Consider the following 27,746-nt stretch of genomic DNA (forward strand, 5'->3'; position numbering starts at 1 on the left):
TCCTTGATTTTAATATAAAAAGTTCTCTTTTCTCTTCACTCAATGACCTTTCAAAAAAGCTTAAAAACCTAAATAAGACCATCACATGTAAATTTGTAATCTTTCTCCAAAAAGTTTCTGGGAATGACTAAGATCAGCCAAGATAGGATAAAACGTGAGACATGAGAAAGGACATAGTGGAACCATTTATGTCTCATAGTTGGTATCTGATACATGGATGTTGCCCCATAATCTCTTACATTCCACTATCATCCGCTTGAAGTATATAATAGTTGGTATCTTATACATGGATATTGCCCCATAATCTTTTAGATGTTCCACTATCAGCCACTTGGAAGTATAACTAATTGTGTGGGCTACATGAACTTCTCATGTTGTTTTCTTTAACATAGAGACAAAACAACGTCTCGAAAGTGGGTCACCAGAAGCTTGAGGCATACCTATCCAATAGGAATTTCCCATCCTCATCAGAAATTTACACTGAAAAAATAACTCTGCCTGCCTCAATAATGCTCATTGCTATCAATTCAGAATTTTTTATGATAGATATATTGAGAGGGGATAATAAATTTACAAAGGAAAAAATCAGCATGCTTCAATGCTCATTTTGCTATCAATCAAGAAAAAATTAGTGGTGTGAAAAGGTGCACCCGCCAATCCCCCCCAATGGGAACTGTTTATGATTGAGAAGGGATTCATCATGTCTTTTCTCCCAGTATGAGAAATTACATCGAAGAAATATCTATTTACAACACCTCTGAACACCCTTTGCGGAAAGGCTAACAGAACGGTTCTTTCTTTCCATCCAAATTGGACTTATGAAGTCAGTATTTGGTAAGCATTTGGAGAAGTCCACATGTTTTATATATCCAAATTATCATCATTTGGTAAATCCTGCAGCACACAAAACAGTCATTTCAGACAGCTTGTAGGACACAATATGTGACTTCTACACTAGGAAAAACTATATTCCAACATTAATAACAGCCAAATGGTAAAGTGAAAAGCTGACCTGATCGTTCTTGATTTTGTCCAAATGAAAGTCTTTGACATTACCAAACTGATGACTTGATTTGGTGGAACTTCAGCCAAGTTATAAGGGGAAGTTTGTGTTCTTAAGACTCAAACTCTTCTTATCCAGCTCTGTTTTCCCATTCCCCACGTAACCCCCATGTAAGAGATATCTAGAGCTAGAAAGCTCATTTTTTATAGAAAGGATGCATTATGAAAAACAACAAACCAACTGAAGGGTCTGCTGAGAGCTAAAATTATACTTCCTTGGCCTCGTTCATAGCCACAGAATTTTGATTCATATCCTAGTGTAAGGTTAGCTATATATCGAACTCTCTTGATCATTATAGCTAAAATGTAAAATGCCGAGTTTCAGCACTTCAAGTGAGTATGAAACAAAAAAAGAGAAAAAATCAGCTGGTGTCTGCTGCAGCCTCTGCTGTACGTTGCCTCATCATCTCCTTCACCGCAGCTCTGCGTCGTGACTCCATTTGCTGTTGAAGTCGTCTCAAATGTTCTTTCAAATCCCTGCAACACATTATCCACTCATTTATCTCTTTCATAAAACCATTAACGATATAGCTAATTTCCGCAGTTTTAGCTGGCTAAGCCGTGTATTCTAGAAGCAAAAAAGTTGTCTATGACAGAAAGTGTTGAGAAGATTGTTCTAAAAAAATAATAAAGAACTAGTGGTTTGAAGTTATTTTAAAGACTAGCAGATTTTCATCCTCTTCTAATTCCTCTCTTGCTTCATTTTTGCTTAGAATCTTTGAATTGGTGATATCTTGTTATTAGATGAACTGTTCGGAAAACTAAATACCCATAATTGTGGGTCAAGTCAACCATGCTTTCAACTTCAGATGCCAAACAATATAACAAAAGTACTCACTTGCAACGAGGCACTTTACATTCAGACTCCTTACAGGCACGAGCATGTAATTGTAGAAGGTACCACATCTTCTTACACAAGTGACATCCACCGGATGCTCGAACTTTACAGCACATACCATGACGAAAAAGTCCCTTCACTCTGCGACAATTTGGGTAGAGACATTGTGCAGAGCCGCACTGTGATGCATGTACTAGTAGGTCTAACATCTTTCGAAGCTGTTCAATATATAAAATAATGTCAATTCTCTCTCTCTCATATACACATAATGATAATCGATCCATTACACTAAGTATCAGGTGCTAATACAAATTACAATTCATATCTGTACCTGTAAAACACGCTGTTGTCTAGCTTCCTTGCTTTGTGTATCACGCTCTGCAGCAGACTGGTGGGGTGACAACTTGTGTGGATGCTTTACAGAATCGTCTTTCGAATAGCATGAATTACAAATATCAAAATCTGGACATGTTTCGCAACGCCATCCTTGACCAGTCTCAATATCACAATGACAGGTGTTACAAGTGGTTACAAATGCTGGAGCTGTTGGATTATGTAAATGGTAAAGCACCATCATAGAAGAGTGTTTTGCTCGACGCAATGTATCATATTGATAATGGTTTCCCTGACACAGACTTAGGAATGCTTGCCGTGTGTCAAAAAATTCACTCTCCACGATTTCATCCCTGTCTCTTGTGTCATCCAAAGGTTCACCCAACTCTACCTGTTGCCATCCAGATATTTTGTCATATGCCCAGAAGATGATAATGTAATTGTGTTATTTTGTTAAAGGCAATAAATAAAATACCAGAAGATGATGTAATAAGCAGCATCCACGTAAATTAACTAAAGTCCTGAAGATGATCCGGGTCTTGGGCAACAGCCATATCCTAACCATAATTTCTTTTTTATCTTCCTAAGCTCTTCCTAAATATCGTAAATCATGCCCTTCCCCAACATAGTCATTCATGTATTATCAGTTTCATTTCTGCTCTATTTACTTTAGTGCTTTATCCCTGGATATAAAAAATTGTACCAGATCTGCCTGGATGTAATATCTTTAGTTTTCACAGGTCTTTTTGGCCTTCTGAAGGCGTTAGTTAATATAACATTATATTTCATTTATACGCAAGGGCATGTCATGAGATGCAGACTAAATCTAGGGAACCATTAGCATTGTCCGATCTCATCCTGGAATTACAGCTCAATTACCACACGGTATCTTTGCAGTACAGGTTACAATGCAACTTTGAAGGTTGTGCACTCCTTAGGCATAAATATTCATAGCAAGTACATTTAAGGAGCTTGAATTCAGCACTAGATTTAAAAGTAAGCCAAAGCTAATATTTATTCATTTTTCATGATTTTTCACCTGAATCCTGAATAACCAGTTCCGTTTCAAATAACATGGTCTGCATACTTAAGTTGATCTACACGTTTTTGTTTATGGTAATTAAGCCAATATATTACATTCCAGAAGTCCTTCCCTTCTTTACATATGAATATATTGAATATTTAACTCTAACCTTAATAGAACCATGGTTTATGTGCCACAGAAGATGTCTCACAGGAGGACATATTGAATGGCCATTTAGTGGTAACATGAGAAACATTACGATGTTTGAAAATTCCTCTTTACGTTTTTGCACTTGGATATTTTCTTAGGCTTACACTGTGAATGTCAGAACCCAACTCATACTGTGATGTCAACTTATAATCTATCACTTGAAGTCAACATAAGCACAAAGAAACACCCAAACGTGATGGAAATCTTGTGAATAGGACATTGTTAACTTAATGTAAGGGGTGCAACATAAAATTCAGGAGCTATGGGCTGAAACCTTAACGCAAATAATCAAGCTGGAAACCCTATATATTAAATACAGGTAGACAAAGGTGGAAGAACTTATGTGCAAGTGAGGAAGCTGAAAGCGAAATCAATTTCTCGTAAATGTTACAACTTCATTGACACTAGTTATTAATAAGATAACAGTTAGCCCTCTTTAAAAAACAAATCTTCTTACGAGTTTCAAACGTTCAAAAATACATACTGGAAACAAAGGATGGAATTCTTTACTATTGCTTGGATGTCTTTCTCGTTCATCACATTTTTGTTCTGTATTATAGCACCTATAAAACAAAGATAAAGCAAGTCAGAAATTCTGCATGTAAGATAATAAGGATATTCCCAGCAAATTTACTTATGAACATGATGCCAAATATGCATTGGCTATTTTCTTTACAGCAATACTGCCATATACCTGAAATAAACAAGCACCTAAACCAAGAAAGTATGTATCATGTACCTATCACATATATGAAAACCTTTGCATTGTTTACAAATCCATCGACGACCAGAAAGAATGAAATTGGAGCAATGAGAACAACTAAACTGCAAATGGACCATTATAAAATCCTCCTTTATAGGGCGTATAGTCTCTCCCAGCTGGAAGAATATTGAGTTATAATATGTATTAGATAATAGCAAATAAATCCATATTATAATTGAAGAAAAAGTAAAATATTTTAAGTTTCCTCCAAAAAATCACCTTATGCATTAGCTGCAAATCTTTAGAAGCATTACTTGCCAACTCAGCCTGTGTGGCAGTTTTAGCAGATCTTTTAGTCATGGCATTTTTAGTTTTTCCTTTCTTTTGCTGCCGTTGGCTAACTTCTTCCTCTTGCAATTGCATTATCATATCTTCTGCTGCTCCTGGCCAATAATCTCCATCGAAATAGGGTAAACGAGCGGCTGTAACCTTTGCCTTTGTTTCGTCAATTGAAACAAAAAAGTGATCATACATGTTTGTTAGCTCAACTACAATATTTTCATTACATGCCTTGCGAAGCATTGAAAGGTACCTGCCAGTTTACAGCATGCCATGTGTAAATTAAGTAAACAAAGAAATAAGTTATTTGGATAGAATTTTAATGGTAACAATACTCTAGAACCAAATTATGGGTGTAAAAATAGCTTATGTGAAAGCACTATGACATAAATCAAAAAGTTCTAAAACTATACCTAAAACAAATAACATATAAAGGAGGTGAATGTAAAGTCCTTAAAAACTGCAATATTAGTGAAGGTTTTGCTCAATGATCAAAAAAATATTTGCTCTTATTTTGTACAATTTTCTGATTTCTGTTGGAATATTGTGTCCTTTTTACAAAAGGGCATTTGCTTCTGTAGACCTTCTATACCGTATCAAGACATGCAGGAGGACCAGAAGAATACTACTGACATTACAACTCCCTATTAGAATTTTCTATTCAATCATTTCTTTTCAATTAACGATATAAGAAATGAGTGCACTAAGTAAAAGATGAGTACTTAACAGTTTGAAGATTATGATGAATAGAGAAATGCTATAAGCATTCCCCCTCTGGGGACACTCTCTACTAAGAGGGGTGAGCAATAATAGAACGCATTCATTAACCCAATCCTAGGTGAATACTACACACATTATATAGGAATATTCACTCATCTGGAATCATAACTTCATTAATATCTGCCTCAAAACTAAAGCGATAATATTTAAAGCCCAAGTTTCTTGCTCCAATAATGTTCCAAATGCCTAAGTACCTAAATACCTAAGTGCTGATATGGTATATTAACTTTTTGTAAGGTATTCCAAGGACTTAAATATGAATTTTTTCTTCTTCTCTCTCTTATGCTTTGTGTAGTGTGTTAGGGCAGGTCAGGACAAAGGGAAGATACCACTGCCTCTTTCAACAGTGGTTTGGCCCACACAAATTAGTGGAATACAAAGATCCATGATGCTTAGGACTGTTATTGCTAGAAATAAAAAAAATGTATAGAGACCTCATCCACAATGAACCATCAAAATCTCCTTTAGCACCACGTTATCCCCTGTTTCCTACGCTACAACTTGATCAAGGGCTACACAAGTAGGGTCTCAACCACAATATTTACAAAGAGCTATAATTTCTCATGCACGCAGGCAAGTTTATTTGGGCCATGGCCACATCATCCTTCTTTTCTTTTAGTTGTTCATTCTTTTACATAGTCAAATTAAATGTTGGGTTCTCAAGAAATATATTTTCGATACTTTGTTGAAACCCATGTTTCTCTATGGAGTAGGGGTGGTAGCATCGCTAAGTTCGCTTAGAAAGAGTTTGAAAATGTCTAAAATCATTTTCTAACAAAGTTTCTCAAAGTCAAGAAACAAAAGCCATAAACCATCCTACTTTCGAAGGGATCACTTCCCTTGAGATCATGGTCATGTGAAGGGTTGTTGAGTACATGCTTAAAATTCAAAAAAGTCCCTCGGATTAAATTCCTAGGGAAGCAAGCAAAAAGATCCAAAAGACACATAAGAGCAAAATGTTTTGTTCTGGTTGGATCCAAGATATAATTTGTTCATGATGCATGATTAGAGTCCTTTGTTGAAAGAGCCCTTTTTACGACACCAATGTACCATGACATGGAAAAATGGTGAAGCTTCATGCTTCACTTTTTCACTTAATTACATATTCTTCACTAAATGGGCACTAAATGGGGAAACCACATACGTTGATACATGTTTGAGCACATCCCGTTGTTTGTAATCTCAAACATGGGTTCCATACAACTTGGTTGACACCCACTTTGATGTGAGTAGGATGTTGGGAACATGCGCTGAGAGTGGTTGGCTATGCATATTTTGACTTAAACAAGTTAAGGAGTGTGAGTATCACAATTCTGATACTATGATTTCCACACATCTTCGATAAAACCTGATCCTCGAATTAATTTCTCTCAACAGTCATTGTGCACTCTGAATTGTGACATCAAGAGTCACTCTTTACATGTATTATGTGAAAACACTTTTCTATTGGTCTCATAGGTCATATTTGACCTTTGAAGACGATAATAAAATCTACCTATCTCACATAGATGAAGTAATAAAAATGATCAGGCACAAAGATCTTGCAACAGCAAATGTGGCGTGCACACAGGCCATGACCAGGTGGACCACAACTCTGTCAAACCTGTCCTCAACATGTGAAGGCCATTATCACCCAGCACCAATGGTGCTTCCCTAGCTTTTGGAAATCTGCCTAGGTGCTATTCAATGGCAAAAATTTCAGTCTGAGTTCAGAATCGGAAGTATAAGATAATTCGATTTTTTACTACAACATATTTAGCTATATATATTTTGGTTTGTTGGTCTTAAAGATGAGACATCATTTTAAGCCATTTCGGCCTCTTAAAATATGTTAATATAGCTTTCCTTTCTTTCTTTCGAATCACTTTGAATTTATCCTGAATTACGAGCTAGAAAATCCCATGCATGTGTATCCACTAAGTAGCTCATGTTTATTCTTAGCCCAATGCAATAATAAACCCCCGAAATCTAATTTTTTTAATGCAACCAAGGCATGAATTAGAATCTTTCAAATCAAATACCCATTGAATCTTTGCAGGTAAATCAGTAAAACTCACCACTCCCGCAGCTTATCTGATTTTGGTGTTTTTTGTATTTCTGGATGACAGTAAAGAATATAGTCTTCTCCTTTCAGAGGAGGACAAGCCCAAATATAGCAGCTAGTAAAACCTCGCTGCTTGCAGTAATCCAGGTATCCTATCTGCTCATATAATGAAAGGAAAGAAACTTGAAAACATAGAAAAGAATAAATCATGCAAGGTTGGACAATACAACTAAAACATCTGTGAATTCCTTATATGCATACCAAGATTTCATGGTAAACAAAGGTTCGAAGAGCTTCTCCATGGACAGTCCTGACATCAGGCCTGAAATATTTTACTGAATCCAGGTATGAGAGGTAGACTCGGCGCTGATTTGGTTGGGCAGCTTCTATACCAAATTCTTGCACGTACATCCCAAACAGGCACACTTCTACACCTTCAATCTTTTGGAATAGTAACAGCACCTGTGGCATTTCCGGAATGTTATTTTTAAATTTCAGTTTACTGCCTGGAAAAAGAGCATTAAATTTTCATAATCATCCTGCACTTGCCTTTGACTTATATGGGAATTCTGAGGCATAATCCTCCTCTTGAAACATCTCTAGGAATCGCTGTTTCACTTCCAATTTCTTATCCACCGATGATACGATTCTGACCACTAACGAATCTGCTCCAGGTACCTGCATGAACCATGGATAAATTAAACAGAAATCAAACTGTCCACTGGTGTGTTTTAGACCTATCAAGAGCCTTGTTATCCATCTACAATGCCAACAAAACTGAACCAGATCAAACTTACTTCATCGAAGCTCTTTCCTTGAGCTCGAGCACGTTCGTGTCTCTCCTGTTTGAGTCTCTTAACTAACCGTTGTTCTATATGGTCACTCAATAGTGTCCTAGGCAGATCTTTAGCTCCAAGTACAGCACTTTGCGGAAGAGGTTTCCTTTCCCCTCTCTCAACCTCTTCCATCAAGCACTGTGGACACGTATACTCAGCTTGGCCACCGTCATTTCTGCGCATATTGAACAATGCACAAACTTGATGTTGCCACTTCTCACATTTGTCACATTGCACCCACTGCCAGATCAACTCATCAGATTCATGTAGGATTTACGAATATAAGATTCATAAATACCTTTAATGTAAGAACTAACCATACCGGCTCTTCAGTTTCTTCATCATTCTTTCGTTTCTCGAGCTTTGATTTAGGGTAATTGATTCCATCAATATCAACAGTTTCAGCCCGTGGATCATTGTAACAAGGTATACAAATATAATGACGGGTTTCTCCAACTTGCATTGTCCAGTAAAATGCATTCCGTTTTATGCGTGCCCCACATGGTGTACAGTATATAGGAGGTGGTTCAAATGTTAAAGTTTCTACTGCACAAAGTTGACAGGAACTCTCACTCATTCGATGCTCCATAGCTTGATTTTTTTCTGCTTTCGTCTTGCTCTGAAAATAAAAGCCAATTTCAGCTCAAAACAAAAATAAAACAGGATTCTCTTATAAGAGTATTATATATCACATGGAATAGTTACTATTTTAAGACTGTAGTTAACAAATATAAACCACTCGTAATTCTACTGAAAATAAAAATCAATGATGACCATGTTCCAGAAAAGTAGACGTGAGTTTCCAGACATTTCAACCTTCATCAGTGTTCACCTTACCTTTTCATCCTTGGGTTGAAAACTAAGTCACCTTATCCAGATCATCCAGGACTTGTATGTAAGTATGATTGCGAGATTTTTTCTGGACTATTTGTTTGATCTTTTCTTTCTGCAATCTCTACTATATAAAGTCATGGTTAAAACTCTTCATACCCTTGGTTTAGGTTGTTATGGTTGTCTTCTTGATCTCTACGAAATACCATAAATTTCTTGATAGTTCTTCTTTGGATGCAATGAGATCTCGTCTGTGACTTCTCTGGCCATTCAGAGATTGAAGAAATTTCATAACCTATGATTCTCCACAGTCAGATCTGCGGCATAAGATCTTTTCTACTTTCTTTGTATCTTTAAAATGTCTATGCTATTCTGCAAGTTATCCCTTTCCTTGCAATTAAACACACTTTCAAAGTCTATATAACTCAAGGAAAAAACCACCAGAATTGACAAATGGCCTAATTCTGATGGTTGTGCAAAAGCAGTAAATACAAGTAAACAGCTATAATATCTCAGTCAATGTTGCAAAGTGCCTTTGTGAATTGCACCACTGTGTAAAAGTCTACTGCCAAACAATGTCTCCAAGGAACCAATTAAGAAAATCTGAGAATGCCTCAGGAATTGAGGAAAGATTTCTCTTTTGTTGAGAAAGTTAGGTTCCAACCAATCATTGAACTATCACTATAACATGTAATATTGGGCAAGTTACCCTGACCCAATCGCATATGTTTCCTTTAATATTAGATTATTCCTAAGACTAAACAATCACTAATCAAAGAATACACAAATGCGTCAATGTGACTATTATAACATAATGTACCTGTCCAACCCATTGACGCAAGCCTATGATGTGCTCTCTAATCTGATCAGGCGTAAAGAGTTCAGTTAATGTGACACCTTTAACCTTTGGCTTCCCACCTTTTAAATTATTGCCAAGCTCTCCCAAAGGAGATGCAACTTTTTCCTGCTGCAGTTCTTGTGTAATATAAGCAGGTACTTTACTCAAACCTACACTGGACAGGTCCTGCTTAACAGCAATATCCTCTACCCCTTGCTCCAACACTCCTTGCTCTGATTTAACATGGCTACATTGAGCTGGGGCCTTATCATTCAGTGAAGCTGACACTTCTGGCTTCACACATGGAGCTGTTGATTCATTCACTTCTTGAGCTCCAATCTTTGCAACCCCTACAGGAGATACAGTTTCCTGACATGGCTCAACTTTCAGACCCCCTATAATGGCAGGAGCATCAACAGCTATCTCTGTTGGTTCAATCTTCATTCTCTTGGCTGGCGGTGCATTAACATCTAAATTGCTCGCAGTGCTCATACCCATAGATCTATTGAATGATGCATCTACATCCATCGCTGCAGGTGGAGTAACAATTTGATCATTTGATCGCGAAGCATTGGATGTAGTTGCATTAGTTATAGACCTACTGGGTTGGGTTGCTTGCATGTGCTGTATTGCAATTTTATGACGAACTGGAGCACAAACTGGACACTGCGCATCACGACAATTTTGATGATGTCTTACAAGTGTTTGTGAAACATGACAACGAGCATACTGGCAGTTTCGATCGTTGCATTTGCCTATATGCATCCATAACTGCCTAGCAGTGTCACAGTGAGGTGTTACTTGGCATTGTCCTTCAGGAGCAGTGCATTTGCTCGCATGGCGTAGAAACAGAAGCCAGCGTTGCTGCTTCAAAAATGGTCGTGTCATTTGAGGATCTGCAATGCCACTAGGTAATGCCTTCCCTGTAAAATTTCCAGTGGTATTATCTGCAGCATGCAATGGTGAAACACAATTTTCCATCTCCTTTGCCACTTCAGACTTCAGTTGAGATGTAGCAACCTGTTGCTTTTCTTGCCATTCACGATCCTCAGCAAGGGAATGAGATGACAAATGCTGCTTCTGCTGCTCTATATCTGGCTTTTTCTCAACAAGTTCTTCGACACCTTTGTCAAACAATTGACTCTGCCCTAAAGCTACGCGATCATGATGATCACTAGACATAGGTGTGCTTTGCTGATTCAATTGTTTGAGGGGCTTGCTCTCCTCTTGGCTGGGTAAAGAATGGGGCAACGACATTCGCGAGCCCAGAATTGGCTGTCTCTCATCATCTAACTGCTGAGATGTTTCAGTTTTGATTAGTTCCACTTTCCGTTGCTTTCTTCCTGCACTCGCCATTTTTTGCTGAGATTTCATGTGCAATAATTTCTGTTCTCGTGGCTGAGGCTGCTGAGGTTTCTGTGGCTGCATACCCAATTGCTGAGAAGGCAAACCAGGAACTGGTATCATTTTAGAAGCCTGAAATCCTCCTTGAGCATGCATGTTTGGATTGTTAGATGGAACACCATTTGAGACTGAACTATAAAAGCTGCCAGGTTGTGCAAGATTGGTAGAATTCGCAGTCAAATGACTAGGTCTTGTGGCTGTGAAAACAAATAATAATAAAGCTTAAAAAATAAGGCTATCTCAAGGCAACTACGAAATGGAAATCGTATAGCTTACATTGAATTGGCATACGCTGTTGATGTTGCAGACCCTGTGGTGGCATATTACCAAACCGAGGTGCTGTGTACATAGGGGGGTTTGAAAAATTCAGTGGTCCATTTGCCACGTTCCCATTTACATATGTGAACTTCCTCTGCATGTTATTGGCCATACTTCCAGCCAGTTCCACATTTACATTCCTATTCATAAGTCCACTTGATCCAGTGTTGTATGGTTGTTTCTGCGACTGAACACCTCCTGCAATATAATGTATCACCTGTTAAATCTTTTGATCACACTCAACAATCATCAACTGTACATGATCAACCTTGGCCTCTGACCTGAAATTGTATTTCCTGCATTTAGAGTTGAGGATTCACTGTGCATCAGCAAATTGGTGTGAATCCCAGGTGTTGGAACCATATTGCTTACGTTAGTTTGGGAGGTAGAGCCAGGTGGTGTCACATTTCCTAAACTATTATTGGAATTTGTATTTATAGCCCCTGGGGTGGGTATCATTGTACATCCATTTAAGGATGAAGGTATTACGCCTGGAGTTGGAACCATAGTAGAGCTTGATGCATTCATTCCACGAATCCCAGCAGCAAGATTGTTTCTTGCAGGTCCATTTTTCACAGTAGCTTGAAGACGTTGCTCCAATGTAGAAATATCTGCATATTCTTCCTAGAAATAGCATGAAGCATACAGTTACAGTTCAAAACTCCTCTGGACTAAATTTTGTTCAGTGATTTTATCCTAAATACCTTTGACCTAGCATCTCGATAAAGTGACTCTTCCAAACGCTTAACCAATTCAGGAAGCCTTTGTTGCCATTCGAGAGTGAGTCGAGGTTTGCGCTTTTCAAAGAGAAGCAAACTGAGGTCCAAATTATCAACAAAAATAATTACATTGACTATAACCAGGGAAGAGATTGCATTCTTCATATTGCTAAAGCTTCTATTAAAATCACAGACATGCATTCACTTTATAAGGTTGTGGGAAAAAATAACAGAAATCACATTATAGCAGCCTGTTCAACAACATTATCAGTGGAGAGATAAGATGATACAATATGGGTGCAGCTACACCCTGCACTATCTCCGATATATTATCTACCAATTCTGAAACCTGATGGTTATATCAGCAACCTGAATATGGATAATATTAATACTACCATCTGACTTCACAGTATGCCCTAAGACAATCATCAGGTATCATATGGTTACCAACATGGGACAATCGGTCTGCTGGTTCAAAATACTGATGATTATGTAAGAATGCCTGAATAGATTCTTATTGTTGGCTTTTGTTCTTGACACGCATTCCCTTAACACACTTTGCCCTGCAATCCTAAGTAATAGTGGTCATCTGACTAAGTAACATGTCCTCAGACAAACATTCGTACTGTAACCAAAGTATCTATTTGTATCTACATAAGAGGCAACTTATAAGACGTATGCCTACACACCAATATGGAGTAGTTATTGCAAATATATGCATCCATACTTCCTGGCTTTTTACAAACATTTAGCTGTAGACTACATACTCCACGTTTTTTATTTTTTATTTATTTTTATTTTTTGGGGGAAGAGGGGACCAACTCACATCTTTTCTGCAACCATTCGCCTTGTTCCAACGTCTGATTCGGTATGCCATGATCCCCGAGTTCCTCCATTTGATGTCAATGAGTTCATATTCTGAGATGGGGCAGTTAACTGTCCAGATACATGTCCAGGTGGTTGCTCGGATAGTTGAGATTGTGCTTGCATCTCTCAAGTACCTCTATATATCGATCTCTGTGTATATATCCTTTGCTAAGATGCATGAATCTCATTCATGTGACCAACCATCACATCTGCAATTCCACCAATCAGATATCTGATTTATCGAGTGCACTGGCATAGGGTCTATATTTTTAATACATCTTCGTAAAATTTTCACACGAGTTGTTCAATGCATTTTCCAGACTCACTGGCACATTCATCACCATTCCTACAATAACTGAATTGGTGTTATTATGCACTATATAATCTTCTACTCAATCAGAGACTGAGCTCATTGAAACCAGAGATATGGTATATTTTAACTGAAAACTAGCATTCTAACATATTTGACTATTCCAAAATCTTTGATCAGAGCAAACACACACCACACAGCATCAAAGAAATCCCCCTCATCCCACCTACATTCCATACTGGATCACCCCCGGATGGATATTTTCAGAGGGCAGTAATTTCAGTTTGAATTATTAGGCACCAAAACTGGTTGTTGCTTATTCATGATTACATTGAAACTATTTAGTTTTGGGAAATAAGAGGAGAAAGACCACTTTTGTTGCTCACATTGACAAGTTAACATAAATAGTTGTAACCTTTGTCAAGTCTCATAGACCATTATGGTCTTTTTGAGATGCATAAAACCAAATTTCCATGAGATTACTCGCATACAAACCAGTTCAAATTTTCAAAAGTATTGGCAAATATTTCAACTAGCAAGTATTTTGATAAACTGAAACAGAAGTTGTTAGTGTGGCATGGTCTGACTCGGAGAAATTTATCTTAATTATTTTCAATTGATTAACAGTTTATCTAGAAGATTTTAAAGTTTGATAATAACTCTTTTTCTTTGGGCATGTGGTTGAGTGTCAACAGAATTTAAAACTCTCTTCATTTTCTAAAAAACTAGAGTCAACCACAATTTACAGATACCATTGGCACATTCACTATCATTCTTACAGTAAGCACGTAAGACATTTATTATAATATAAATGAATGCTACATCTATGTACATTCTTCTATTTCAGTCAGGATGATAGGTATCACCTCCTGAATATTTCATATTGATCAATGATTGTTCCAAGATGTATAATACATCTCAAACATTTATAGTAGCTCTTTTCCTAGGTTATAGAATAGGTTGCATTCTTTGAAGCAAAAAGAAACCTAAACTTTCTATAGTTTCCACTTGCATTATTCAAAAAAACAATTTGATGGGATCACTTCCTGATCAATGATGATTCCAAGATATATGATACATTTCAAATATTTATAGTAGCTCTTTTTCTAGATGAATAGGTTGCATTCTTTGAAGCAAAAAAAACTAAATTTTCTGCAATTTCCACTTGCATTATTCAAAAAACAATTCAATGTATAGGAATTAAATGTGATGTAATTATTAACTTGCATGTCTAGAGACTGAAACTTCCAAAATAATGAGATATATGTCAAGAACTAAATTTAGCAAATTTAGATACGATTTTCTATATGATCTTATGATAAATTTTCTTTTTTTCCCAAACACTTGGTATAGTAGGTTTGCGTGGATAAGAGCATTTTTTTTGTATATGGCCCAATTATAGCTATTTAATAGTTAAAAGTAAAGAGAAAAGGAACCTGTGAAATTAGGAATTCTGAAATTGTCCATACTCGTTCCAAATATGATCGAACTGATGTAAAGTTCTCCCCTTTCTTTTTTGTTGAAAACTTGAATTTGATTAATTAAATCCGAATACCGAATTAAGGCTAAAATTCAATAAATAATTAGCTTGAAGAAGAACAGATTTCTCCTGTCTCTTTTGAAAAACAAACAGGAGCTTTTCCCTCTAAATTAAACAAATTGATATTTAAAGAGTAAGTAGATTTATATGCTATCTTATCTTCTTCACTCATTTGTTTTTACTCCTTTTTACTTCACTTTTTGCTTCGCTTTGTTTCTCTTATTTTCTCAGAAGAGCCAGAGACAGACATGAGATAGAGAGAAAACCCTAACTTTCAATGGCAAGGGATCAACAGACGGATCGATCAATCAAACAAATAAATGGATGAAGAAACGAACGAGAGGGCGGGGACATGGATTCCTCTGTCACTTTCTCTGTTACTGATCTGTTGGGCGTGTTGATCCTGGGTGAAAAAAGGGAGAAGATCTGAGGCGATGGCGATGGAGAGACTTCATGAGAATTTGCAGAGATGTTTTCTGGACTGAGCTCTGATCTCGATCTCTATCTCTATCTCTGTTCTTTCTTTCTTTCTGTGTGTGTGTGTGTGTGTGTGTGTGTGTGTGTGATCGGATGTGATGATGGCGATGGTGAGTAATCGCGTCGGAGCAGGAAATTGTTTTTTTACCTCCGGAAAAACATAATAATAATTAATTAAAAAGTAAATACATAAACGGAAAATAAGAAAATTAAAATGAAGTAGGATTTGGAGCAATTAGTTAGTTAAACTTGGTTTTGGAGAATTCCCCAAAATACCCCCCCCCCCCAACACACACACACACACAACAAACAAAACAAAACAAATCCTATGTTCTCCCGGTCTGACCCCTAGACAAAACATATATAGACACATCTTCCAAATGCTCGTGGAAGACAGACCCATTGTTTATCTATGGTGGGATCAGAGCGCACTCATGTGAGATAGACAGATAGATTCTATTATCGTCTTCGGAGGTCAAATATGACATATGAGACCAAAAATATTACATTTCACGTAATACATGTGAAAGTGTGTGTGTGTGTGTGTGAGAGAGAAACCTACAGCCAGAAGTCTAACCAATCGAAGGCTCGCCCTAATTGCAGGTTCGAGCGAGTCGAAGGTTTGAACCAATCTGAGGCTCAGACAAGTCAAAGGTTCTAATATTACCAATCGGGGGTTCGAGCAAGTCAAAGTTCAAACCAAGTGAGGGTGTAACATGAGATTAACACTAAACACACTTGTTTAAAACCACAACACAAGAATAAGTTTCAAATACACAATTTTGACAGAGAAACAAAATCCCTTCATAAGTTAGGGTTACAAAATAACACCAAGTTTACAATGTGTTCCAAATGACCATGTAGATTCCTAAACAAATGTTACAGGCGTGACCATAATTTATCACATGGTAGTTTGTAGCATAGTATTCAAAACACGAGGATAAATTTGTACGATTAACCAAGAGCTTAAAGAAGGGAGGATTACTTTTAATCTTAGGAATTGACACAACCCATAAGGGCCAAGTGTGAACTTGAATGGGGGCCTTAGGTCTGGCTATAAATATGAGGCCTAACTACCCTCATTAGCCACAGTATTCGACTACGTTGAGAGTGTGATCTTGTGGTGAATAGGCTCGATTCCATGGCAATGGTATGGGATGTAGATCACGGCATCAACATTGGAAGGGATGGTCGTATCGCAACGCGTTAAGGTGTCAACATTGGAAGAGGTCGACCTTGGGACAAGCGAGGCACCCCGACCGGTACATGTAGCCAAGAAAATGCCACCTGCGGGAAAAAACGGCGATGATAGAATTATTGAAAGAATTCGAGGACGTTTTCGCTTGGTCCTATGAAAATATGTGAGGTCTTGATCTGAAGTTGTACCAACATCAGATACACCTCAACATGGATGCTAAATTGGTAGCACAGAGGCGGTACCGGATGAACCCGAACTATGCGCTAAAGGTAAAAGAAGAAATTGACAAATTCCTCAAAGTGGGTTTTATCCGTCCGGTAAAGCAGGCCACATGATTGAGCATGATAGTCATGGTTCCCAAAAAGAATGGGAAAATCCAGGTTTGTGTCGATTACTGGAAACTCAACGCGGCCACAGTTACGGATGCCTTTCCGCCACCATTTATGGATGGCGTATTGGATGCGGTAGCAGGACATGAGGTATACAACTTCTTAGACGGATTTAGTGGGTATAATCAAATCTGGATACATTCGGACGACCACAAAAAGATGGCCTTCGTGACGGAACGGGGAGTATTTGTTGTGGTCGTCATGATGTTTGGGCTAAAAACGGCACCTACATTTTAGAGGATTATAATGAAAATATTCGGCGAATACATTCCGGATTTTTATGCAGGTCTTTCTTGACGATTTTGCTGTTTATAGCCAGAAGGAGGACCACTTAAACCATCTCCGAATGTGTCGAGAAAAATGTTGGGGATTCCGATTGAGTTTGAATCCAACGAAGTGTGTATTTGGGGTAACGAGTGGAGCGTTGCTCGGACACATAGTGAGCAAGGAAGGAATCACAGTGGACCCGGATAAGGTAAAAGCAATCCTACAAGCACTAGCACCAACAAATGCAAAAGCTTTGAGCCAATTTTTGGGATAGATTCGGTGGCACATCTAGATGCTCTGATACTTAGCGGATTTCGCCACTCCATTGCATGTAGCAGTGCGCAGACTACCCTTCCAGAGGATAGAGCACGAGGATAAAGCATATTAGGCGCTCAAAGTCATGCTCTCACAGGCTCCAGTGGTACAACCACCCGATTGGTCCAAGGATTTCCACGTATTTGTAGACACGTCGAACATGGCCATCGGAAGCATCCTAATGCAGCTTGCGGAGCCGACGTGGTATTGACCAGTGTATTATGCGAGCCGGAAGCTCTCCAAAGTGGAAAGAAACTATTCAACAACGGGAAGATAAGCTATCAGAATCTGTTGGGCTGGAAATTTTCATTTCATGTTGACCAGTCGGCGTTTCTGTACTTGGTCTCGAACGCGTCAGTCACTAGAAAGCTAGCTAGGTGGACCCTACTATTGCAGGAGTTCGAGTTTGACATATTCCATCGACCCGGAGTGCAACATGCGGTGGCTAATTACCTGAGCCTGTTGGAATCCAGCGATGGAGTTCGCGACAGGTTTTCGGACGTTGAATGGTTCCGAATTACTACGGAGATAGCATTACATGACACGATGTCCGACGAAGATAAGTGGATGATTGACATGCATCAATTTCTGAGCACCGACCATTAGAAGAGAAGAGTCGCGATGAGCAGAAACGGCTGGCAGTACAGAGCTGACATTTTGGTACAAGACACTCTGTACCACAAGGGAGCCAACGAGATCTGGCGACGAGCGGTCTAGAGTGACGAGAAGGGTGCGGTATTACACAAGGCACATTGTGGAATTGTTGAAGGACACTATGTCAGAGACGCAACAACCCGAAATATATGGCGTAGCGGATTATGGTGGCCAACCACCCTCAAAGACGCAATATGGTACTACAAGGAATGTGATCTATGCCAAAGAATGGGCCAACCAACGGAGCAGGCACGCATGCCCCATCAACTGGTCTTGCCGTTGGAACCATTCCAGAAGTGGGGCTTGGACTTTGTCGGACCTTTCAAGCCTCTGGCAAAGCGTTGTCGGGGTTGCTACGCCCTTGCGTGCAGAAAGGAGGAGGGACCACGGGGGTCTTGGACCGAAGAGCAAGAGAGAGCGGAGTAAGAGAGAGACCCGATTACACAGAACCGAAGATTGCACAGGGACACGGCCCAACAAACAGAGATCCCAAACAAACGCCGACGCAGATGGACGCAACAACGAAAGATATGTACTTATGAATGCAAGAAAATAACAGACTAAAGTATTACAACCCACGGTGGGGCACGGAATAGATACTAACGAAAACGAACGGGGCGGCGAACAGATGCCGACCCCTGTATGTTGCGACGCACAGAAAGGGAAAACAGGTCGGAGGTGCTGCAGGACGCACTCGGGGCGTTCCACGGAACAGCGCAAGCCTCCTCGAAACCTGCACAGGTACGCGATGGAGCAGAAGACCGAGAAAGCAGGAGTGAGAGAGGAGCTCCGAAATCGGTTCGGCAGCACTTCGTCCTCTCCCCGCGAGATGTCTGACTTCTCTTCTCCCTCTTCCTTTTATAGCCCGTCAAGAGGCCGTTTGGCATTAACTGCATACCAACCGAATCTACCCACCTAGGATCCTCGTATGTACCTACTTCGTCCTTAGGTACTTATTGGCGCTCGTGTGTGTGTAGAGCCGTTTACCACGCCTTGTTCCTCCGATTCCTCTTGTGGGCGGTTTTCTTCACGACATCCGCCCCCACCTAACCGCGCATCCACCGGCATGCGCCAAATTAAGTTGGCACGGAGAAAACCGGCCCGCCTTTACTCTTCGCCTGCCGGCCCTTCCTCGGCCTCGGATCGGTCGTCGCTGCTGTCCAGGAGAATCGGGTCGGGTTCGTCGTCGTGCCGCTTCTTGAAAGCTTTGATCCTCTTCCCGGCCACGGGTATCGCTATTCTCGTACCGTCGAGTTCCGCCAGGTGATATGTCCCGTTGTCATTGGCGCCCCGTACCGCGTAAGGCCCAAACCACCTTCGTGCGAACTTCCGTGTGGCTCGGTGCTGGTTGTCGAGGCTGCTGTCGTAGACGAGCACCCAGTCACCTTCTTCGATTCTCTTCGGTCGGAGCCGGTGCGTTCGGTCGAACCTGGCTTTGTTCTTTGCCCTCGCCACCCGGAGCCTCTCCGTAGCCAGTTCCACGTCCTCCGGTCTCCGCTCGAGTTGTCGTATACGCGCGGCCAACAACTCCTCCCGGCTCATCTCGTCCCTCCAATCGACCGTTGCCCATGAGGGGATCGTCCGTTCCATTGGCATGATCGGCTTTTGGCCGAACATGAGCTCCGTCGGCATGTACCCGGTTACCGAACTGTGCGTGGTCCGGTCTGCCCACAAAGCATAAGGTAGAAGTCGCGGCCAGTTACCGACTTGGCCTCCGCATGCCCGAACCAGCGCTTTAACGATCGGCCCGTGTCCGCGCTCCACCTTTCCATTCGCCTCCGGGTTGTACGCAGTGGTGAGCGAGAGTTTGACTCCCAGCCGATCGAACAGCTCCGCGGCTTCCTCGGCGTCCAACTCCCCTCGGTCAGCCACGATCTTCCCGACGCACCCGTACCGGCATATCACGTCCTCGATTAGGAACCGGCATACGGCCGTGGTCGTTTTGTTCGGAAGGGCCCGACCTTCCACCTGGTTCGTCAGATCCTCCCGCGCTAGGACCAGGTACCGCATCTGTCCTACCCCCATTGGCATCGTCACCAGATCTACCATCCATTTGAAGTGGATGGTCGGGGGGTACGTGGGGTGAAGCTCGTCCCGATGTCGGACTATGGAGTGCATCTGACAGCTCTCGCAAGTTGTCACGAACCGATGCACGTCCCGGTACTGCCCCGGCCACCAATACTTCCCCTTCAGTTTCTCAAACGTAGCCCATGTCCCACGGTGTCCAGCCCAAGGGCTGTCGTGGTAGGCCGTCAGCAGCTCCTCCTGTTCTCCTTTCATCGCCACCACCCGGAGCGGGACGCCGTTCCTCTTCTTCGGGTGCTTCCACAAATGCCCACCTCGGAGAAAGAATCGATATGCTTTCTTCCGGATCCGGTTGGCCTCGTCCTTCGTCCATGACGCATCGGGCGTCATTGTCTTCAAAAACCCGCCGATCTGCAGCCACTCCCCGTCGTACTTGCTTGCGTCGAACTCGTTAAGCGCCGGAGTGCTCATCCCGTCGGTCGTTACGTATGCTGCCTCGAAGAAATCCACGCCGACTTCTTCGTCTTCCGAAACCATGCCGTCCTCGTCGTCGAACCTCGCCCTCGAAAGCATGTCGGCCATGGCGTTGTCTTTCCCGGAAATGTGTCGTATTTCCGGGTCCAGGGACTTGATGTACGCTATCCACCTGAGCATCGCCAGGTCCGGAGTCGCGCATCCGGAAACCATACCGAGAATCGGCAGGCAATCCGTCTCGATGATCACTGCTGTCCCTATCAGGTAGTCTTTGTCGGCCTTAACCGCCGAAACAATACCCCAGAGTTCGCGTTTAACCTGGGCGTATCCTCGCTGTCGTTCACTGAGGACTTTCGCGCCGAATCGGATCGGAAACCGATTGCCGTCCTCGTCTTCCTGGTTCACGACCCATCCGATCCCGGTCGGACTGGTATCCACCGTTATGAATACCGGGGTACCCTTCCCGTATACCGCCTTCCGGAGTGCCGGTGCCGCTGCAAGGGCCTCTTTCAGCTTCCGGACCGATTCCGCGTGCTCGTCCAGCCATTCGAACCTTCGCCCCTTTTTCAGCAACCCGTACAGTGGCTCCGCGACGTGTGCGTAATGCGGGATCCATATGTGGTAGAACGCGCATGCCCCCAGGAATCTCCGTACTTCCGTGACCGAGCTGCAGTCGGGCTTCATCGCGGAGATGGCTTCTACCTTTGCCGGAGACGGTTTCCGGCCATATGGTCCGCACAGGTGTCCGACCACCATGATTTCTGACTGCCCGAAGGCCGACTTCTCCCCGGAGAAGGTGAGTCTCGCATCCTCCAGCCTTTGCAGCACCTTCTCGCAGTCGTCGATGTGCGTCGCCACGAATCGCCGGCATCCGTCCGGCCCGGTCGTCTCGTCCTTTTCTTCCACCGGGCATCCCTTGATCGGGATGTCGTCCAGAAACGGCATGGTGATGTCCGGGATACAGTCCCTCAGAACCTTGTTCATCGCATTCACCATGTGGGCCACCGAGTTGGTCCCTCCTTGCGGCAGTGTACACATCCGAACTAGGCCGAGGGGAGTTCGCATCGTCGTGATGTCTCTGCTCTCCACGGCTAGCTGGAACTGGTCGTACCCTGAGTATAGATCCCCGACCGAGTAAATTGACCTTCCGGCGAAGGCCTCCGCGAACTCGTCTATGGTCGGTCCGATCCCTGCGTTCCGAATGGTCACTCGATTGACCGGCTGCAGGTCCTGGATGAAGCGCAACGAACCGTTTTTCTTCGGTACGGTAAACCATCGATTCGAATATGGGGCGCTCGACGGCTCGAGAATTCCCATATCAACTTTCTGCCTCAGCAGCTCCATCAACTTCGGGATGTGAGCTCTCGGAACCGGGATTGGCTTGAGATTCCATGGTACATGCGGTACCGTGAATATCACCATCGGCTCCACGATCGTCGGGTCAACGCACCCGATTTCCTCCGGCGAGAATGCGAAGGCTTTCTCGTGCCTTCCGAGCATTCTCCGAAACCGGTCTTCCTCCGCCGGCAGTAGGAACCCGCCCCCACCGATTTTGAGCTCTCGGAGCGTCTCGTCGGTGAAGGTGTGTCCTATGCAGGCCGGATCTCGTAGACTAGGGTCCGATGCAACCCCTTTGATTCTCGACGCGCTGTCCTCCGATAGGGGTGCCGCGACTGGCCTTACCTTCCGGTCCACAGTCTTGTACTTGGTGCTTACGTGGGCCGTCCGAACTGACTCGAGCCCTCGACCGAAGTCCGCGATGACTCCGTACATCTCCTCGGAACACACCGGTATCGTCCGGTCTTCGTTAAGGCCTTCTTCGACTACCTTTCCCAGCATTCCCAAGGTGTCGTCGAATGAGACCGCCTCCACGGCTCCGTTGATTTCCTCGTCAGGGCCGAGAACTCCGCACGCTCGAAGTCTCCCCTCCGCCTTTGTCTTCTCTCGGCCGCCGACGCCGACTATCGTACACGCTCCGCTGTCGGAGAACAAAAATTCCCTACCTATGGTACAAGGTTTCTTTGGTTTTATCGTACAGGTGTGGGGTTTTCCCGGGGTGTCCGGACTGTCGCGGCCCCACGCCTTGGCAGCCCTCTCTAAAAATCCTCTCGGTTATCGGAACCGAGGGAGTCGCGGTTACGCTCGTGGTTCGGCCTAACCGTCAAAAACTGGACCGAATGGCGCCCGTCCTGGCTCTTGACCCGCGCATAGGCCGAACCATTGTCCAGCACCTTGGTCTCCATTCGCGCCGCCGTGATGTACGGCTCTCCCAGAATGACCGGATGCGAAGACGTCTCCTGCACGAAGAAGTGCTGGTCAATCTCAACGTCGCCGATCTTGACTCGCACATTCGGACAGGCCCCGTGCAGTTCCTCGGTGGCGCGCGTTGCTGCCCTTATTTTCCACCCGTGCTTGGTGTTGATCGGCCATTTGCCCTTCTTATAGAAGTCCATGGACATCAAATTGATCTCCGATCCGTGGTCCACCAAAGCTATCACCGGTTCCTGGACATCGCCGATCTTCACCGGGGTTTCCGTGGTCGCTCGGGCCCAGTGTGGTCTCGAATAGTGGCTTTCCGCCCACTCGTCTCCCAGCGCCATGTCGTCTAGGTGCGTCGTCCGCACTTCCACCGGTCTTTCCGGTTCTGTCTCCGTCGACAGCCTCTTCCGTTTCACCAAGTCCACGATGGAGTCGTGGAACTCCTTCTTGGCGATTCCCAACACCTCTCGTAACGACAGCTCCACCTTGCTGTCGAGGATCCGTTCCTCTAGGACCTTTCGTAAGTCTGTGGTCCTTTCTATCTCCGTCCCCAGACGGTACCCGCCCTTCTGGGGTTTATCTTGCGTACCGGCTCCGCCGGCTTCGTCCCGTCGTGGCCCGGACCGGGTCTCGTATCGTTGTGGGGGCCCAGTCGTCCCGGGTCTCCCCACCCGCTTCTCTCCTACCAGAGCCTCGTAGTTCTGGCAAGCGGCTTCCACGAAGCCCGTCCTTTCCTCGACCGGGTCGCTCCACCCGGTCATCTCCCGTACCCGTTTCTCCGCACGGTCCGATTCCTCCCCTTTAAGCCTTGCACCGGCAAGGCCTTCCAGCATCGTCGGCCAGAATCCGGCTTTGCTTTCCCTTCGGGCCTCGCCGCCCCCGACTCGAATGCCGGCCGACGCCGAGTAGTGAACGGTTTCCGCGTGTCGGGCCGCCGCCTCTTCCATCACCCTTTTCATACCACCTTTTCCGTCGTTTCGGCTCAGGGCCCTTCGGGTGTCGCTGGCATGCACCCGTCCTTCCCACAGGTACACCACCCTGTTCCTCAGCGCCTCCGCGAAGTCGCCGCAGTCCTTCCGAATGTGGCCGACTTCATCGCACCACATGCACCTGTTTCCTGCCGCCGGCCGTCGGTCACGAGCCGGTTCGCCTCCTTCCCTTCGGGCCTGCGCGATTTGGAGGTCCTTTATCGCCTTCGTCAATTCCTCCAGCGCCTCTCCTCCGGTTGAGCCTCTGACTACGCCGGTCGAAGCCGAACCGGTTTCCAACCACTCCCGGGTCTCTTCCTTGCGCTGGTTCGAGCTTCCTTGCTGCGACCGAGCCCGACCCGGTCGCCCCGTTATCCGCCCATTCTCGCCGTTTGTCGAAACGGCCACAGACCTTCCTGACAGCCGCCCAGTCGGTAGTGAGCCCGTCTTCGGTCTCCAGCAAGAAGCCCACTTGCTCCCGATCCCGCTCGTCGACCGACTTGACAAACAGCAAGACCCGGCTCGTGTCCAGGATGGTTCGGTCGAGCGCCGAAAGGCGCGCAAAGTTTTCCTCGAACTCCCGGAGGAGCGCCGACGCGTTTCTTCCCTTCCCCGGGGACTCCACCCATTCCATGAACCTTCGCTTCGAAAGCCGGAGCGCGTCGTCCAGCCCGTATTTCTCTAGGAGCCGACCTTCGAACTCCTCCCAGGTACGGCTCTCCGTCCGCACCTCGAGCACCTCCGCATGGATGCTCGGCATCGCTACTCGGGGAAATCCGGCAAGACGCCTTTCTTCCGGAATGTCCCGCATCAGCATCTCTGCACCGTAGGACGCCAAATACTTCGTGGCATCTTTCCCATCGAACCGGCCGATCGTGCCGACGACCGCCTCAATAGCTCTGTCGAGGGCACCGGTGCTCTCGCGCGCGTTTACAATCCGATCCACGGCCGAAGCCATGGCCTCTGCGAGATCCGACCCCCTCATTTCCTGCTCTTCTGCCGCCTCTTTCACGTCGGGTTCACCAAGATGTCGGGGTTGCTACGCCCTTGCGTGCAGAAAGGAGGAGGGACCACGGGGGTCTTGGACCGAAGAGCAAGAGAGAGCGGAGTAAGAGAGAGACCCGATTACACAGAACCGAAGATTGCACAGGGACACGGCCCAACAAACAGAGATCCCAAACAAACGCCGACGCAGATGGACGCAACAACGAAAGATATGTACTTATGAATGCAAGAAAATAACAGACTAAAGTATTACAACCCACGGTGGGGCACGGAATAGATACTAACGAAAACGAACGGGGCGGCGAACAGATGCCGACCCCTGTATGTTGCGACGCACAGAAAGGGAAAACAGGTCGGAGGTGCTGCAGGACGCACTCGGGGCGTTCCACGGAACAGCGCAAGCCTCCTCGAAACCTGCACAGGTACGCGATGGAGCAGAAGACCGAGAAAGCAGGAGTGAGAGAGGAGCTCCGAAATCGGTTCGGCAGCACTTCGTCCTCTCCCCGCGAGATGTCTGACTTCTCTTCTCCCTCTTCCTTTTATAGCCCGTCAAGAGGCCGTTTGGCATTAACTGCATACCAACCGAATCTACCCACCTAGGATCCTCGTATGTACCTACTTCGTCCTTAGGTACTTATTGGCGCTCGTGTGTGTGTAGAGCCGTTTACCACGCCTTGTTCCTCCGATTCCTCTTGTGGGCGGTTTTCTTCACGACAGCGTACCAGAAACCGGTACATTATCGTAGCCACAGATTATTGTACCAAGTGGGTCGAAGAGAAGGCACTCTAGGATAACACTAGGTATCCACGACGAAATTCTTGTATGAGTATCTCTAGTGCCGGTATGGTTGCCCGATCGAGCTAATCAGTGACCAAGGCGGGCACTTCATAGCACAAGTGGTGGAAAGCCTGACGACATTCTATGCAGTGGTCCACAAAAGAAGCACACCTTACTACCCACAAGGCAACGGATTGGCAGAATCAACCAACAAACATTGCAGAATATCCTCCCGAAGATTGTGAATGAGAACAGGACGGATTGGGATACGTAACTGCATAATGCGATATGGGCATACCGGACGACATACAAAACGAGCATCCGGTCGACACCATTCGGACTGGAAGCGGTGTCGTAGTGTAGGTTGCACACTATGTGGAAATTATATTTTTGTCCCTCCGGATAGAGAATGGAGTGCTCGGTGGGAACCGGAAGAAAACGGCATACCGGCAAGGAGGAAAACGGCATACCGGCAAGGAGGAAAAACGGCATACCGGCAAGGAAGAAAACGGCATACCGGCAAGGAAGAGCCGGATAAAGAGACATAAATGTAAAAAGAAAGGAAATACTCACTACTGCGCAGGGCGTGATTCGAACTCTGCACCTCCACGTTGACAAACCCCAACCTTACCATTACATTAAATTATCTTAAGTGTTTTAAATATAGATTTAATATGTATAAGACCTTTATTTATGCATACCTTTATTAAAAGGTAAATCGTGTATTTCTTTAATATATGAAAAAGAAAAAACACGAGACACTAAAAAATAACTCATGCACATCTAGCGTGCATGAGCCCTATACTTAGGAAATAAATAAATAAATAAATAAGCATCACATGCACATTTAGTGTGCATGAACATATGAGAAAAAGCATGTAGCTATGCTTAGTCTCTCCCATCACTATATAAGGATGGGGAGCACATTGTAGTTGTTGTTGATTATTTGGATTAAGTATTAATCAATACAAAAATTATTCGTGGGATTCACGATTTATACATCTACTTCTCTCTTAACACCCTAAGTACCAATTAATATAGTATACTCGTGTGATTCACGAGTTTCTTGTCTTTCTCTTTGCTATTTACTCATAATTAATCTCTATCTCACGAACTTCTTTCTCCTAGTCCAAGACCTCTGTGGTTCCCACCCGACTCACGCAACGATCCGGAGCCGAAAGGCACGACAGCGGTAATGTCCAGGGAATTCCAGGTAATGTCCAGCGGTAATGTCCAGCGTTGCACCCATTAGTATACCTCCGTATCGCCTAAGTCGATCTGAAGAGGATGAGGTAGCTAAGCAACTTAAGGACTATTTACGAATGGGTTATATACGTTATAGTAAATCTCCATGGGGTGCACCAGTTCTCTTGGTTAAAAAGAAAGAGGGCACATGGCGTATGTGTATTAATTACCGACGCTTGAATAAAGTGACGATCAAGAATTCGTACCCATTGCCCCGGGCTGACGATCTAATTGACCGTCTCCAGGGAGCTCGGTATTTTACGAAACTTGATCTCCGTACTGGCTACCATCAAATACGAATAAGTGAGGACGATGTTCCTAAAACAGCATTTCGTACGCGCTACGGCTATTATGAGTTTTTGGTTATGCCTTTTGGTTTGACCAATGCTCCGGCTACATTTCAACAAGAAATGAATGACATTTTCCGAGAACAACTTGGAAAATTTGTCGTTATCTTCTTAGATGATATTTTAGTTTATAGCCGTACATTACAAGAACATGCTAGACATGTCCGCTTTGTTTTACAAATATTGCGTGACAAACAATTTTACGCGAAGATCTCAAAATGTGAGTTCTTCAAGAAATCAATTACTTATCTTGGACATCTCATAACCGAACGAGGAGTTGAAATTGATCCTTCTCGCTTCGAGAAAATCAAGCTTTGGCCCACTCTTCGGAATATTCGAGAAGTTCGCTA

General features: G+C 43.8%; 1 protein-coding gene across 1 annotated transcript; it reads right to left on the reverse strand.

The window, feature by feature from the left end:
- Window positions 1-516: 516 nt before the first annotated feature.
- LOC147860028 (histone acetyltransferase HAC1-like) lies at window positions 517-15,547 on the reverse strand. The gene is made up of 17 exons (XM_087324609.1): window positions 14,893-15,547; window positions 13,106-13,355; window positions 12,265-12,376; window positions 11,842-12,184; window positions 11,519-11,758; window positions 9,821-11,439; window positions 8,492-8,788; window positions 8,131-8,409; window positions 7,883-8,011; window positions 7,595-7,795; window positions 7,347-7,489; window positions 4,450-4,762; window positions 4,207-4,346; window positions 3,952-4,030; window positions 2,232-2,624; window positions 1,901-2,118; window positions 517-1,539 (listed from the first exon to the last, which is right to left on the reverse strand). The coding sequence occupies exons 2-17, from the start codon at window positions 13,267-13,269 to the stop codon at window positions 1,425-1,427; spliced, it is 4,785 nt and encodes a 1,594-aa protein (XP_087180735.1). The 5' UTR covers window positions 13,270-13,355; window positions 14,893-15,547; the 3' UTR covers window positions 517-1,424.
- Window positions 15,548-27,746: the final 12,199 nt, after the last annotated feature.

The sequence above is a fragment of the Azolla caroliniana genome, unplaced genomic scaffold (assembly GCF_043228905.1).
Source record: "Azolla caroliniana isolate FFs.n. ecotype wild unplaced genomic scaffold, voAzoCaro1.0.p SCAF_9, whole genome shotgun sequence".
In the NCBI taxonomy this organism is placed as follows: Eukaryota; Viridiplantae; Streptophyta; class Polypodiopsida; order Salviniales; family Salviniaceae; genus Azolla; species Azolla caroliniana.